Below are 14,645 nucleotides of genomic sequence, written 5' to 3'. Positions count from 1 at the left end.
AAAAAAGTGGTTTCAGGGTCTAGGGGAAACTTTCTCTTTTGATTTGTTTATTTTTGGTCCTAAATACTGTGTTTAACAGAAAAAAGCTGTGCACCCCACTGATTGCATTTTGTATCTGCTACTGCAAAGGCTGGCCATTGGCTGACGCCAGGAACCGACTCGGGGTGATGGTAGTGTGCAGCTGGTGCCGGTCGAAGGGTCTGCTGAAGGCCCCCGTCTGTAAGGGCGTTGGGAGCATGATATTATTCATAGATGGACAAAACATACAGGCTTTCAGTGCCATTTGGGCTGTTGGGGTTTGTTGTGCTCTGTGGGGGGAACATGGGAGCTGGCTGTCATTTTTGCGTTTTTTGGGGCTTGTTTTGTTTGTTTTTCGACCTGAACTGATGATGTAAACTGACCTATTTCTCCTTGAGATGTTTAATAAAGGGACTTTGAAAAACTAACAACCTCTCTTCCTTATCCTCTTTCTCCTTCTCTGTCTCCTCTCTTCTCTCCTCCTCCTCTCCTCTCCTCTCCTGTCTTTTCCTTCTTCTCTCTCTCAGCTGTTCTAGTGTAGGAGTGTTGTTATATGGGAATGGCTGGTCGGTCTACTCGAGCTCTGCGCTCCCTGACTGTCTCCCAGTCCTGCCTTTGCTCTCCTTCTCAGGAAACATCCCAGACCTGTACAGTCCCACAGCAGACATCACCCAAAATACTGAGTGTAGGTGTGTGTGTAATTATGTATGTGTGTGTAATGTGTGTGTATGTATGTATGTATGTATGTTTGTGTATGTGTGTGTGTGTGTGTGTGTGTGTGTGTGTGTCTGTGTTCGCTGTGGCTTTGGGCCACAGGAGTCACCAGCACTAACTAAGCTGGCGCTGTGGAACTCGGCTGCCTGGTGCGATCAGTGGACAGTGCAGAGGATTGCCTCACCCAACAGCTTCTGCGATCAGACACAGGACTTGGAAGCCACGGGAGAAGTACACCATCAAGCCTACTAGTGTGGATTGACAACAGACAGGAGGCCCGAGATCACTCAGGTTACGCCAGTGAAAAGGTGAAATGGTGGTTGCTGTTTTTTTGTAAGCAGGGCTGGACGAATGGATCTGGTTTGAGCAAATTACATCTGAAGATTATAGACCCAAAATGATTACATCAGTTAAATGACAAAATAATGGGCCAAATACATCGATAATAAACTAAAGTTTGACATGAAATACAGCACCTGTTTGAGGTTTAGGGAATCCCTAAAGAATAATTTCCCAACTGATCAATCAGAGTCAAGTTAGCCCTCAGGTCGAGGCCCTCCAGCACTTTAGATGCATTTGAAAATAGCTTGCTCATCTTTCTACACAGGACGGATTACGGGACCACACTGCATCGGTGGTGGCCATATAACAAGATTACCGGTGTATATACGGTACGACTTTCAGCGACTGCGCTTATGAAGAAGACCAAAGAGACCCAGCACTTTTGACGTAGAAGGTTGTTGAGTGCGCTACGACCCGGCAGGTGAGATCCAGTTTTCACCACACAGGATTTTTATTAACGTGCCTGCTGAAGTTTACGAACAGGTCCTACATCTGTGTTATTCACCGATCTGCTGACATTGCCTTGGTAGCTGGGAGCGGAACGCCGGAAAACGCGAAAGGAAGGAAAAGATGGATCATAGCGACCGAGAACCTGCAGGCTGGAGACCTCATTAAACCATCAGGGCGTAGTATTGGACGACATGGGCAGGATGGACCTTACCTGTGAGATGATTGGAAAGCAAAGACTTGGTGGATTTCTGGAAGTTCATTTTACCACATTATCGAGTTTTGTTTTACTCATGCAGTCTAGCAATGAGGGGGACGCAACCCCCTGGAGCTCTTCCTTGGGGACCATGGGACACAACCTGGAGATACAACCAGGGAAGGGTTCAGAGTTACTCCGGTGCTGCAGAGTGTAATTGTTATAAACATGTCTTTCTGTCCAGCGTTTCTTAAAATGCTTAGACTTGGTAATCGAGCGCTGTAACGTGTCTTTTACTTATAAACGAAATGTTGTATTTGTTTGCCGGAACACACACAGTGAGTGTTTTGCCTCCGTAAAGTAAACGGAAACACGCAACGTTCAGTTCCATCGAAAGCAGCAGGTCAGGTAGAGTTTACCTGGATTAAGATTTGACCGTTCTGTCATTCAAACCGTCATAGCTCATTGAACTGACTACTTATCACCCTTCCCCACACAGGTACCTGGAGGACCTGCATGGTAACGGCTGGGCCGCGTTTGTCCAACATTGACCAATAAAACGTGATCTGGGGAAAAGCGGGTCGCAATCGCTTGCTTGGCTTCGCCCTTCGATCGGGTTGTGGCAGAGCGAAGGGAAAGGGAGGCTGGGCAGGACGCACAGATGTAAACCACTGCACTCCGATGAAGACCTGACGTCCAACCTCCTCGATCTACAGCTTTAACACATGAGTCTGGACATGGTTGGGACTGTGAAGTTGTTGTCTCTGATATAATCACCTCTTGGATTATTATTATTGGTTGTCCTAATAGCGAAATGGAACCACAGGTGTTAGAGAGAAGAAAACATGAATAAAGACGAGTGTTTGTACGAAGATTGGAAAATTTGTTATTAAACCACATATGTTTGTGAGGCATGGAAAGAAGAAACAAAAAACAATTATAGAAAAGTCCCAAAAACATATTTACATCTATCGTAAAACATGCAGAGTACACCCTATTTTAGTGGTAAAATTTAAAAAACTGTCATGTCATTAAATACTAGGGTTGTGGCTAACAGCACGGGGCGCGTGCATTTCAGTTAATAGGCGCAATGAGATGGTCCGCATGTTGTGTTGTAGTTTGACTTTCAATCGAGAAAACATTAACACATGAGATTCAGAAGCTATTCTTTTTTTTGCAGTGCCAAAAGTGAGCATGCCTCTCATTGATCCTGTCTTGCAAAAACACCCCCATGCCTACCTCTGATTTAGGGTAAAGAAAAAAAACAAAAAAAAAATCACGTAAATAATTGAATATGCATGTCGTTATGCCCGATTTAGTATTTAAAGGCTAACACTCGAACATACAAGGATTCCCGTCAAACAACTGCCCTGGCTAACACTCACCACACGCCCCGAGTTTTCCTACAATGTAAGGGCAGTTGCGTCTCCCACAACCTAGAGAGATAGTGAAACCCTTCAAAAGCAGGAGACAGAGAACACTTGACTGTATAAGTCACAGGGCAGACACGTATGTTGGTAGTAGCAGAATAAGCTTTTCCAACATCCAAGTGGACCAACAACATTAAGTAAACCGACAGCCACTCAGGGTGGCATTTCAGACCCTATGACGCTTTAACACCATCAACATAACACATATCTGTCATATGAAAGAAAAATATCACCCGGTCATTTTGGAAGGAACAACCAAAACAGCCTCTGTCCACTATAGGTAGTGGTTTACGTTGTTTCAAACCACCTCTATCATTTCACCTCAAAAACCCAGGTGTGTCCCCACAATTCTTAGCCTTTAAAATTCTCCCCCTTCCCTTACTGAGTCCCGCTTTACTAGTCGGGAACTGTCTGGAAATGACCAATACCTAATCGTGTTGCTATTTGTACCAGTTAATTTCATCAGTTATGAGTTTTCATGGTAAATATTATTTGGCATTTTATGTTGTGAAATTAAGGTAAAGCTATTTGTGCTTTCAGATTTAGGGGAGGGGGGGGGGTGGGCTTCACACTAATAACATCTTGTATTATTGTTCTAACAAATACTAAACAAAAAGCCAGCCTATCAAAGCTGTAAGTCTCTTGACTTTATAAAAGCAAAAACAAAACTCTACAGAAGGCCTTTGTCCAAAGGTTTCCTATTGCAAAAGTTTCTACGTGTTACCACTATTCATGCACGATGTACACTAAACATATAGCACAGCCTACACAGAGCCACATATGGCAGTGACTAGACTCCATACATTTGTTTCCTAGTTTTAAACAAGCCAATTCACAATACTTGCTTTTGCCGACTCGACAACTACTGTCAAACCATGTTCAAGTCGGATCCCTATCATTCTCTAGATTTCCCATGTCAGGCCTGCCCAATACTAAACAACAACTATTAACATGTCAGATGCTGAGTGTTAGGGTTATGGGTGCTTCTGATTGATCCAGCCTACGGTTGGTTGAAGCCTGTATTCAAAGGACCACACAGTATATTGCTTGGTACAATGTGCACACGTCTTGAATTGCTTAAATGGGTTTACATTGGCAAATGTAGAGCACTAATTTGTCAAAATTCTAATGCTCAGTATCTAATACTGTTCCACAGGGGACCCACAAATGCATTAATTAAATGTACAATTTATCAGTTAACATACTATGAAAGTCGGCCAAGCCAAGAGCTTGGTTGTTAGACTCTATAAAACAACTTGACCATTGGCAGTCACTGAAACAAAATGGAAGTAAAATCCAGTATTTGTCTTTAAGTTATTGTGGGTCTGTGGGCCATTACATCAAGCTGAAGACATGGTGTTTGGTTTCGGCCAGTGTTCCCACAATGAATGTCTGTTAAAAACTAACAGAGGGCGGGTGGACACCTGAAAAACAAACTTTCAGGACTTTGAATAGCCATAAGGACAGTTCACACAGTCACAACTTAACTTTTGGCATCTTCAGCTGTTGTAGTTGAATCGTATGTTTTTGGTGTTGTTGTGTGTCGTTTGTGTGTCGTGTTACCCGCTTCTATATGGGTGTTACTGTACAGTCTGATAGTGATACCACTAACAGCGAATACAAAATCTTCAACGCACTTACAAATAACACAAAGTGATCGGTATGAATGTTGACACGTTAGCAAGATGTGTCAATAGCTACATTCATTCTTAGCTACCTTCAAAAATTACCTTGATTGAGTTGGTTTTTTTGTTTTGTTTATTTTTGATTGCGTTGTAGGTACTACACTGGGTGCTTTAAAACGCAATGCAAGTAGCACAAAAAGAAAAAAAAAGAACTGTGTTCCTTTCTATAAAAAATTTACCTTTTTCAGAAAGTAAAGGGACCGATGTCAAGAAAAGATGAGCATGAGTTGAGAGAGAAGATTCCATTAGATTCACAGCAATATTCCAATTTCAGACAACAAACACAAACACGTCTCAAACCAATCTACACCACACGCCATGCACATCACCATCACACTCCTCCAGTGTCTATAGAGTAACAATAAATGTAGGCGATTCACAGAAATAATAAAATGTAACAAAAAACACCAAAGTGACAACACAGCTGCCCATTATCGGAACATGTGGCCAAATGTCACAAACCAAATACCTCCGAGGGCGGGGGTAGCACACAATCATACAAAACTAGTACGTTGTTCTCTTTTGTGAGTGTGTTAAAACCAAAATCAACACCTCACAACATCAAAATCTATACAAACTTGAACACTGAACATTTTGTGTATTGAACCCCCCACGTGCTGTGAGCAGCAAGATTTCCCAGGAAACACTATTACTGCTTTTTTTTTCCCTCGAATTTCCTCGCTCTATCGGTGGTGAGACAAGATAGCGGTAGGTCTGGTGGCGGTTGGTGTGGATGCAGCCAGGGTCACACGGCTTAGCTGTAACCACCAAGATTCCCACCGGGAAATTGCTTTTACATGTGTTGGCCACTGGGCAGCGAGGGAAAAAACTCATATCGCTGTGCCACTCCACTCCAGTCACATATGACTAGGGGACACAGACAGGGTCGCTAGTTTAACAGCCATTAAAAATATGCCGTAAGGATACTGGAACTTCTGCACGGACCGCTGCTACACTCGAGCAAATAATTCTCTATTTACATTTTCACTGCTCATTTAATACCCGAAGACCGTTTCCTGACATCAACACCAGGTGGCAGTAAGCTCCCGGCTGTGGCGGGTTGTGTGTTCACGTTCAGTTTACATCTCAGGATCGTGCTGCTGGTGCTTGGTGTGCCGATTCAACCCTGCTGATACCATCATCATTGCACTCGCTTTGAGAGTCCAGCTCTTTCTCCTTGGGTTTTTTGCTGAGAAAATCAATGGAGAATCAAACCGGGAGTAAGAGGACCGTTAGCTGGAAACACACATTTTTCACGTTTTGTTTTTCTTTTGATACATCCAAACGGGAGTTCCATTGATTTTAGTGTTTCCGATGTCAGAATACTACTGAAATAATAAGTTTGTACTGTGTTTATTTTGTGCTCCAGAGGGGCTGTGTAGAGTCTGATCATTACCTCAAGTGATGTCAAGTGACTGTCATGAGTAACCGTTAGTTCGTTGGGACAAGTACAAAATAAAAAGAAATCTGGATGGTGTGGGTTAGCAAAGAAGTGAGCCTTACCCCACCCCTGTTCCTCATCTCATGGCTTATTAGATGCTAATAGCATAATGCACCTGGACTCTGACTGGATGTTGGTCAGTCAGTTTGATTGTGGGTTAGATTAGATACAAAACTTTAGACAGACTGTATAGAACAAAAAGATTTTCTTTCAGCCTCTTTCTTCCGGGATTTCTATGTTGAGTACCTTTCTTGTTCCTTCATTGGTGACTACAGTCATGGGCCATGTGGGTTGGAGGGGTAGGTTCCCCTCCACAAGCAGGCGGCCTGACTTTTTGCAGTGAACGGACGTTGCTTTCAGGGTGTGTTCTTCAGTCCCACGTCTTCTTCTCCTCTTCTTCTTCTTTCCGGGCCTTGCCACGTCCAGTCATCCACCTGGCAGCCCCTCACTTCACTGCCCGCGAACCCGGAGAACTACAAAAGGGAAAAACAGGAAAAGTCAGAAAACGCCACAGAGAAATGTGTTTATTGTACACCCAGCAACCAAACAAACGGCAGCTCCAGTATGACCGAAAAAAGCATGTAGAGGTATGTCGTTTTTTGTTTTGAAATCATGTGTGTGTTTTTGACGTACCAGCTCATGAAACGGCGCGGTGGACACAGAGGGAGACTGTGGAGAGTGCCCCCAATCTCCTTCCCATACGGACCAGCCGGATGGAGGCTGTTGGAGGCGGAAGGATGCTTGTGTTGAACCCCCATGGCATCACTCTGCGTCACCTACAACATTTGGGAGAAGGAAAAGAATTATCAAACACAAAGTTTCCATTGCGATCTGGCTGAATAAAAAAATTTGTACGTAAAATAATCTATACAGTGAGTGGAAGCTGTGTTTTTTTTTTTAGATTTCGTCATAAGCAAACCCAACACATGTCCCTCTTCCCTGAAGTTTGAAGAAGACTTTGCTACTACAATTCAACTTTCAAACCTGCAAGTGACTAAAAAAAAAGGTTTCAGTGTGAAAACTAAATTCAAACACATTTCAATGAATAATTCTGTCATGTCACAGGGAAATCAATTCTTACCCCAATAAATGGCCACAAATTCTCTGACTCGCAGTCCTCATCGGGGGCTGTAAAAACAGACCAGAGTAGATGAGGCTGTGGTATGCTCACGAGGTGAGTTTGAACACTTAAAACACTCCAGAGGTGCCAATGGAACAATCAATGGTCCTGGAGGAGGGTGGCAAGTGGCTGGCCTGCCCATGTCCCATCGCAGCAGAAATGGCAATGACTTTGTTTGGGTGCAATGGGGTCATCTCGGGGGGGGGGGGGGTTTCCACCGTTACAATGAGAGAATGAGAGGACCGCTCATTACAACAAAGAGAGTCTTTCTTATTAGTCAGTGTCAGGATAAGAGAGCTATAATTTACTTATCAAGTGTATATTCGCCCAGCTGTATTAACAGTGTGGCTACTTGACAATACTAACAGCATGGACAGGTTCACATACAGATAGGAAGGTAGGTGCAGCGGCCGATTGTCAGTATCTAATACATATCCAGACAACAACGACAGCTTGAACAAAGCAAAATGCATTCTAGTGACCGACAGAGAAGAGGTGAAATACCGTCCATCCTTTCTGACAAAGGTAAGCAAAAAAGGGCGGGGCAACGCGAAAACTAGCGGTGAGATTTGTATTGAGCTGAAAAAACCGATCGGCACCAACAGCAAAAACGACACGTGTGGTGCTTTAGTTCATGAGTTCATTAAAGCAGGAGACGGTTAATGAGCCGAGACTTCGCTGGATTCAGACTAAGCTAGGCGGCAGCTCACGTTGACTCGGTGCATAGTGATGACAGCGCAGGAACAACAGCAGAGGTTTAATGAAGTGTGGCACGTGATGGTTATTTAGAAACGAGCCCAAAGTAAGTGACAAAGGGAATTAAAGAAAGAGCTGTTTGTTGACTGTGTTGGACACAGTGAAGCGTCACTGAACTATCAGCTGTCAACCTCTCCTCTCCTCTCTCCTCCTCTCCTCTTCTCCTCTCCTGTCTCCTCCTCTCCTCTCCTCTCATCTCTCCTCCTCTTCTCTCCTCTCTCCTCTCCTGTCTCCTCCTCTCTTCTCCTCTCCTGTCTCCTCCTCTTCTCTCCTCTCCTGTCTCCTCCTCTTCTCTCCTCTCTCCTCCTCTTCTCTCCTCTCTCCTCCTCTTCTCTCCTCTCCTGTCTCCTCCTCTCCTCTATCCTCCTCTCTTCTCCTCTGCTGTCTCCTCCTCTTCTCTCCTCTCTCCTCCTCTCCTGTCTCCTCCTCCTCTTTCCTCTCTTCTCCTCTCCTGTCTTCTCCTCTCCTGTCTTCTCCTCTCAGCTGTCAGGAGGACGTTGTTATGATGGCGGTGTCGTGTCTAACTCGAGCTCTGCGCTCCCTGACTGTCTCCCAGCCTGCTGTGCTCTCCTCTCAGGTAAACATCCGCAGCCTGTCAGTCACACCGCAGAATCACCACAAATACTGAGCTGTAAGGTGTGTGTGTGTATGTGTGTAATGTGTGTATATATGTATGTGTGTGTGTATGTGTGTGTGTGTGTCTGCGTTTTGTGTCGACAGGCAGTCACAGCACTAACTAAGCTGGAGCTGGGAACTCGGCTGCCTGGTGCGATCAGTGGACAGTGCAGAGGATTCCTCACCACAGCCTCTCTGGATCAGAACAGGACATTTTGGAAGCAGAGGGAGAAGTACACCATCAAGCCTATAGGGATGAAAAAGACAGGAGGCAGAGATCACTCAGGTACACAGTAAAGAAGTGAAATGTGGTTGTGTTTTTTTGTAAGCAGGGCTGGAGAATGGATCTTGTTTGGCAATTAATCTGAAGATTTTATAGACCAAAATGATAAATCAGTTAAATGACAAAATAATGGGCCAAATAATCGATAATAAACTAAAGTTTGACATGAAAAGCACCTGTTTGAGCGTTTTATGGGAATCACCTAAGAATAATTTCCCAACTGATCAATCAGAAGTCAAGTTTAGCCTCGGGTCGAGGGCCTCCAGCACTTTGAGAGGCATTTGAAAAGAGCCGCTCATCTTCCTACACAGGAAGGATACGGACGCACGGCATCGGTGGTGGCCATAAACAAAGATACCGGTGTATAGACTTTCAGCGACTGCGCTATGAAGAAGACAAAGAGACCCAGCCTTTTGACGAGAAGGTTGTTGAAGTGCGATACGACCCGTGCAGGTGAGACCAGTTTTCACCACACAGGATTTTTATTAACGTGCATGCTGAAGTTTACGAACACGTCCGTGATCTGTGTTATCTTCACAGATCTGCTGACATTGCTCTGGTAGCTGGAGGAAACCGGAAAAGATGGATCATCGCGACCGAGAACATGCAGGCTGGAGACATCATTAAAACATCAGGAGTTATTGGACGCATGGCAGGTATGGACCTTCCCTTGAGATGATGGAAGCAAAGACTTGGTGGATTTCTGACAGTTCATTACACGTTATCGTTTTGTTTTACTCTGCAGTCTCAGCCAATGAGGGGGACGCATACCCACTGGGAGCTCTTCCTGTGGGAACACTGGTGAACAACCTGGAGATACAACCAGGGAAGGGTTCAGAGTACATCCGTGCTGCAGGTGATCTGTTATTAACATGTTTCTGTCCAGCGTTTCTTAAAAGCCTTTAGAGCTTGGTAATAGCTGCTGTAAAATGTCTTTTATTCTAAACTCAATGTTGTATTTGTTTGCAGGCACAAGTGGTGTTTTGCTCCGTAAAGTAAACGGAACAGCAATCGTTCAGCTTCCATCGAAGCAGCAGGTTCAGGTGAGTTTACCTGGATTAAGATTTTACCGTCTGTCTGTCATTCAAACCGCATTCTGCTCTGAACTGATACTTATCATCCTTACACACATATACACACAGGTACTGGAGACCTGCATGGTAACGGTGGGCCGCGTGTCCAACATTGACCACAATAAACGGATCATCGGAAAAGCTGGTCGCAATCGCTGGCTTGGCATTCGCCCTTCGAGCGGCTTGTGGCAGAGAAAGGGAGGCTGGGCAGGACGCAAGATTAAACCACTGCCTCCGATGAAGACTTACGTCAACCTGCCCTCGATCTCAGCTAAATAACACAGGAGTCTGGACATGTTTGGGACTGTGAAGATTGTTGTCTCTTGCATATTGCATATCACCTTGTATTAATTATTGGTCCTTACAGTGAAATGGAACGGATTGTTCAGAGAGAAAAACATGAATAAAGACGAGCTGTTTGTACAGAAGATTAAAAATTTTTATTAAACACAACTGCTTGTGAGAGCATGGAAAGAAACAAAACAATATAAAAATCCAAAACATATTTACATCTATAGTAAAACATGCAGAGTAACCCATATTTTTAGTGGTAAATTTAAAAATACTGTCATGTCATTTAAAATAGGGTTTGTGCAAAGACACTGGGTGGCATTTCAAGTAATAGGAGCAATGAGATGGCATGTTGTGTTTGTAGTTTGACTATCAATGAGAAACATTAACACTGATGTTAGAAGTTAATTCTTTTTTTGCGTTGCCAAAGTGAGCATGCCTGCTCATTGATCCTGTCTTGCAAAACACCCCCATGCTACCTCTAGATTTAGGGAAGAAAAAAAAAAAAAAATCGAGGTCAAATACATTGAAATATGCTTGTCGTTATGCCCGTTTAGTATTTAAAAGGCTAACTCACATGACAAATTCCCTCAAACAACTCTGCCCTGGCTAACACTTCACACACAGCCCCGAGTTTTACAATGTAAGGGCCAGTTGGTCTCCCAACTAAGAGAAGATAGTGAACCCTTCAAAAAGCAGGAGACAAGAAAACTTGACTGTATAAGTCACAGGCAGACACGTATGGTGGTAGCTGCAGAATAAGCTTTTTCAACATCAAGTGGCAAAACATTTAAGTAACAGACAGCCACGGTGGCATTTCAGACCTCATAGGACGCTTTAACCCATCAACATAAACATATCGTCTATAATGGAAAAAGGGTCATTTTGGGAAAACAAAACAGCCTTCTGTCAGACTATAGGTAGTGGTTTACGTTTCAAACACCTCTATCACTTCACCTCAAAACCAAAGTGTGTCCCAAATTCGAGTTAAAATGTGTATAAAACCACATGAAAGTGCATTACAAAGTGAGGGAAATGTATGAGAAATGACATACCTAATAGTGTTTGCATTGTACAAGTTAATTTCATAGTTATGAGTTCTGGAAATATATTTGGCATTTATGTTGTGAAATAAAGGTAAGCTATTTGTGCTTTCAATTTAGTGGGAGGGGGGGGATTTCACAATAATACATCTTGTATATATTTCTATACAATACTAAAAAAAGCCAGCCTATCAAAGCTTGTAAGTCTTCACTTTATAAAAAGCAACAACAAACTCATACAGAAGGCCCTTTGTCCAAAGGTTTCCTATTGCAAAAGTTTCACGTTAACACTATTCAGGGAGTACCATCAAACATATAGCACACCTACACAGACACACATAGGCAGTGACTTAGACTCCATACATTTTTCATCCTATTTTAAAAAGCAATTCAATACTTGCATTGCGCTCGACACTACTGTCAAACCATGTTTCAAGTCGGACCTACTCATCTGAGATATTTCCCATGTCAGGCCTGCACAATACTAAACAACCAACATGTCAGTATGTTGGAGGTTAGGTGCTATCTGCATGTCCAGCCACGGTGAAGCTGTATTCAAAGGACACAACAGTAATTGCTTGGTTACAATGTGCACACGTCTTGTAATTGCTTAATGGGTTTTTACATTTGGCCAAATGTAGAGCACTAATTTGTCAAAATTCATAGCTCAGTAATCTTAATACTGATCTCCACAGGGACCACAAATGCATTAAATGTACAATTTATCAGTGTAACATACTATGAAAGTCGGCCAAGCCAAGAGCTCTGGTGGTTAGACTATAAAACAAACTTGACATTGGCACGTCACTGAACAAATGGAGAAATCCAGTATTTGTTTTAAGTTATGTGGGTCTGTGGGCCATTACATCAAGCTGAACATGCGGTGGCAGTGTTCACCAAATGAATGCTGTTAAAAACCTAACAGAGGCGGGTGGAAAACTGAAAAACAATTCAGGACCTTGAAACAATAAGACAGTTCACACAGTCACAACTTAATTTGGCATTCAGCTGTTGATAGTTGAAATATGTTGTTTTGTGTGTGTGTGTGTGTGTGTGTGTGTGTGTGTGTGTCGTGTTACCCTGCTTCTATATGGGTGTTACTGTACAGTCTGAATGTACACTAACAGCAATACAAAATCTTCAGCACTTACAATAACAAACTGATCGGATGAACTGTGCACACGTTACAAATGTGTCATAGCTACATTCGTTATAGCTACCTTCAAAAATACCTTGCTTGAGTTGTTTTTTTGTTTTGTTTTTTTGATTTGCGTTAGGTACACAGTGTGCTTAAAAGCAACGAGGCAAAAAAAGAAGAAAAAAAAGAACTTGTGTTCCTTTCTATAAAAATTTACCTTTTTCAGAAAGTAAAGGGACGAGTAAGAAAACTGAGCACTGAGTTAGAAGAGAAGGATTCCATCTAGATTCACAGCAATATTCCAACTTTCAACAACAAACACAAACACTGTCTCAAACAATCTCACACACGCCACTGCACATCACCATCACACTCCTCCATTGTCTATAGAGTAACAATAAATGTAGGATTTCACAGAAATAATAAAATGTTAACAAAAACAAAGTGCAAACACAGCTGCCATTATCGAAATGTGGCAAATTGTCAAAAACCTCAAAATACCTCCGAGGCGGTAGCACAAATCTTACAAAATAGTACTTGTTCTTTTTGTAGTGTGTAAAAAACAACAACAACACCCAACAACATCAAAAACATCAAATTGACAACATGAACATTTTGTGTATTGAACACGTGCTTGTGAGTCAGCAAGATTTCCACAGGAAAACTATTACTGCCGTTTTTTTTTTCCCTCGAATTCTCTGTAGCCTCTCGGTGAGACAAGTGCAGCGGAGAGTCTGGTGGCGGTTGGGTGGATGGCAGCCAGGGTCACACGGGCTTAGTGTAACCAAAGATTCCCACCGGGAAATGCTTGACATGTGTTGGCCACTGGGCAGCGAGCTGGAAAAACTTCACATCGTGCCACTCCACTCCATCAATAGTGACTAAGGGACAAAGAAGGGTGATAGTTAATGCATTAAAAATATCGTAATGGATACTTGGGAATTTGCAACGACAGCTGTCATAGCATACATAATTCTTTATTTACATCACTGCTCTTATTTAATACCGAAGACGTTCCTGACATCAACACCAGATGGCAGTATAGCTCCAGCTGTGGGGTTGTGTGTTCACGTCCGTCTTACCTCTCAGCATCGTGTGCTGGTGCTTGGCTGTGCAGATCAACCTGCTGATACCATCAATCACTTGGCTCTTAGAGTCCAGCTCTTTCTCCTTGGGTTTCTTGCTGAGAAAAATCACTGGGAAATCAAACAGGGAGTAAGAGGAGTTAGTGAACACATTTTCTTCAAGTTTTGTTTTCTTTTGTACACAAAAGGGAGTTCCATTGATTTTAGTGTTTCCAGATGTCAGAGAGTACTACTAAAATAAATAAGTTGTACTGTTTATTTTGTTGCTCCAGAGCTGTGTAGAGTCTGATTCATTACCTCAAGTGATGTCAAGTGATGTCAAGTGATGTCACTTGAGTCACCGTCTAGTTCGGTTGGGACAAGTACAAAATAAAAGAAATCTGGAGGTGTGGAGTTAGAAAGAAGTGAGCTTACCACACCCCTGTTCCTCATCTCAAGGCTATATTAGCTGCTACTAGCAAAATGCACCTGAATCTGACTGGACTGTTGGTCATCAGTTGAATTGTGGGTAGATTAGGTACAAAATTTAGGAAGATTGTATAGAACAAAAAAGATTATTCATTCCGACTCTTTTCTTCACGAGGATTTCTATGTTGACTACCTTTCTTGTTCTTTTCCTTGGTGACTACAGTCATGGCCATGCTGGGTGGAGGGGTGAGTTCCCCTCCACAAGGCAGGCGGCTGACTTGCAGTGAACGGAAGTTGCTCTTCAGGGTGTTCTTCAGTCCCACGTCTCTCTTCTCTCCTTCTTTCTTCTTTTCCGGGCCTTGCCACGTCCAGTAATCCACCTGGAGCCCCATCACTTCACTGCCCGAACACGGAGAACTACAAAAGGAAAACAGGAAAAGTCAGAAACGCCACAGAGAAATGTGTTTATTGTACACCACAGCAACCAAAAGGCAGCTCAATGTATGATAGAAAAAGCATGTAGAGGATGTCGTTTAATTCTTGATAATTATGTGTGTTTT

The 14,645-nt window shown here is 43.0% G+C and overlaps 2 protein-coding genes across 4 annotated transcripts in view; one reads left to right on the top strand and one right to left on the bottom strand.

The window, feature by feature from the left end:
* mrpl2 (mitochondrial ribosomal protein L2) overlaps nucleotides 1-10,922 on the top strand; it is a 12,105-nt gene extending 1,183 nt beyond the window's left edge. Inside the window, exons 1-8 of one of the 3 annotated variants that reach the window (XM_027277378.1) lie at nucleotides 8,062-8,158; nucleotides 8,633-8,726; nucleotides 8,870-9,050; nucleotides 9,359-9,500; nucleotides 9,588-9,703; nucleotides 9,793-9,903; nucleotides 10,017-10,090; nucleotides 10,190-10,922. In XM_027277378.1, coding sequence (XP_027133179.1) covers nucleotides 8,154-8,158; nucleotides 8,633-8,726; nucleotides 8,870-9,050; nucleotides 9,359-9,500; nucleotides 9,588-9,703; nucleotides 9,793-9,903; nucleotides 10,017-10,090; nucleotides 10,190-10,399 — 933 coding nt within the window. In that variant the 5' untranslated portion in view covers nucleotides 8,062-8,153 and the 3' untranslated portion in view covers nucleotides 10,400-10,922. The other 2 variants (XM_027277379.1, XM_019260059.2) reach the window with 2 other exon arrangements.
* zmp:0000000755 (phosphofurin acidic cluster sorting protein 2) overlaps nucleotides 10,812-14,645 on the bottom strand; it is a 43,401-nt gene continuing 39,567 nt past the window's right edge. The window contains exons 22-24 of the mRNA XM_019260057.2: nucleotides 14,279-14,502; nucleotides 13,675-13,788; nucleotides 10,812-13,473 (exon numbers count right to left, since the gene is read on the bottom strand). Coding sequence (XP_019115602.1) covers nucleotides 13,358-13,473; nucleotides 13,675-13,788; nucleotides 14,279-14,502 — 454 coding nt within the window. The 3' untranslated portion in view covers nucleotides 10,812-13,357. The remainder of the gene's footprint in view (nucleotides 13,474-13,674; nucleotides 13,789-14,278; nucleotides 14,503-14,645) is intronic.

This window comes from Larimichthys crocea, chromosome III (assembly GCF_000972845.2).
Source record: "Larimichthys crocea isolate SSNF chromosome III, L_crocea_2.0, whole genome shotgun sequence".
NCBI classification, from domain to species: Eukaryota; Metazoa; Chordata; class Actinopteri; family Sciaenidae; genus Larimichthys; species Larimichthys crocea.
The sequence above is the reverse complement of the archived record's forward strand: the minus strand, read 5'-3'. Positions and strand labels throughout refer to the sequence as shown.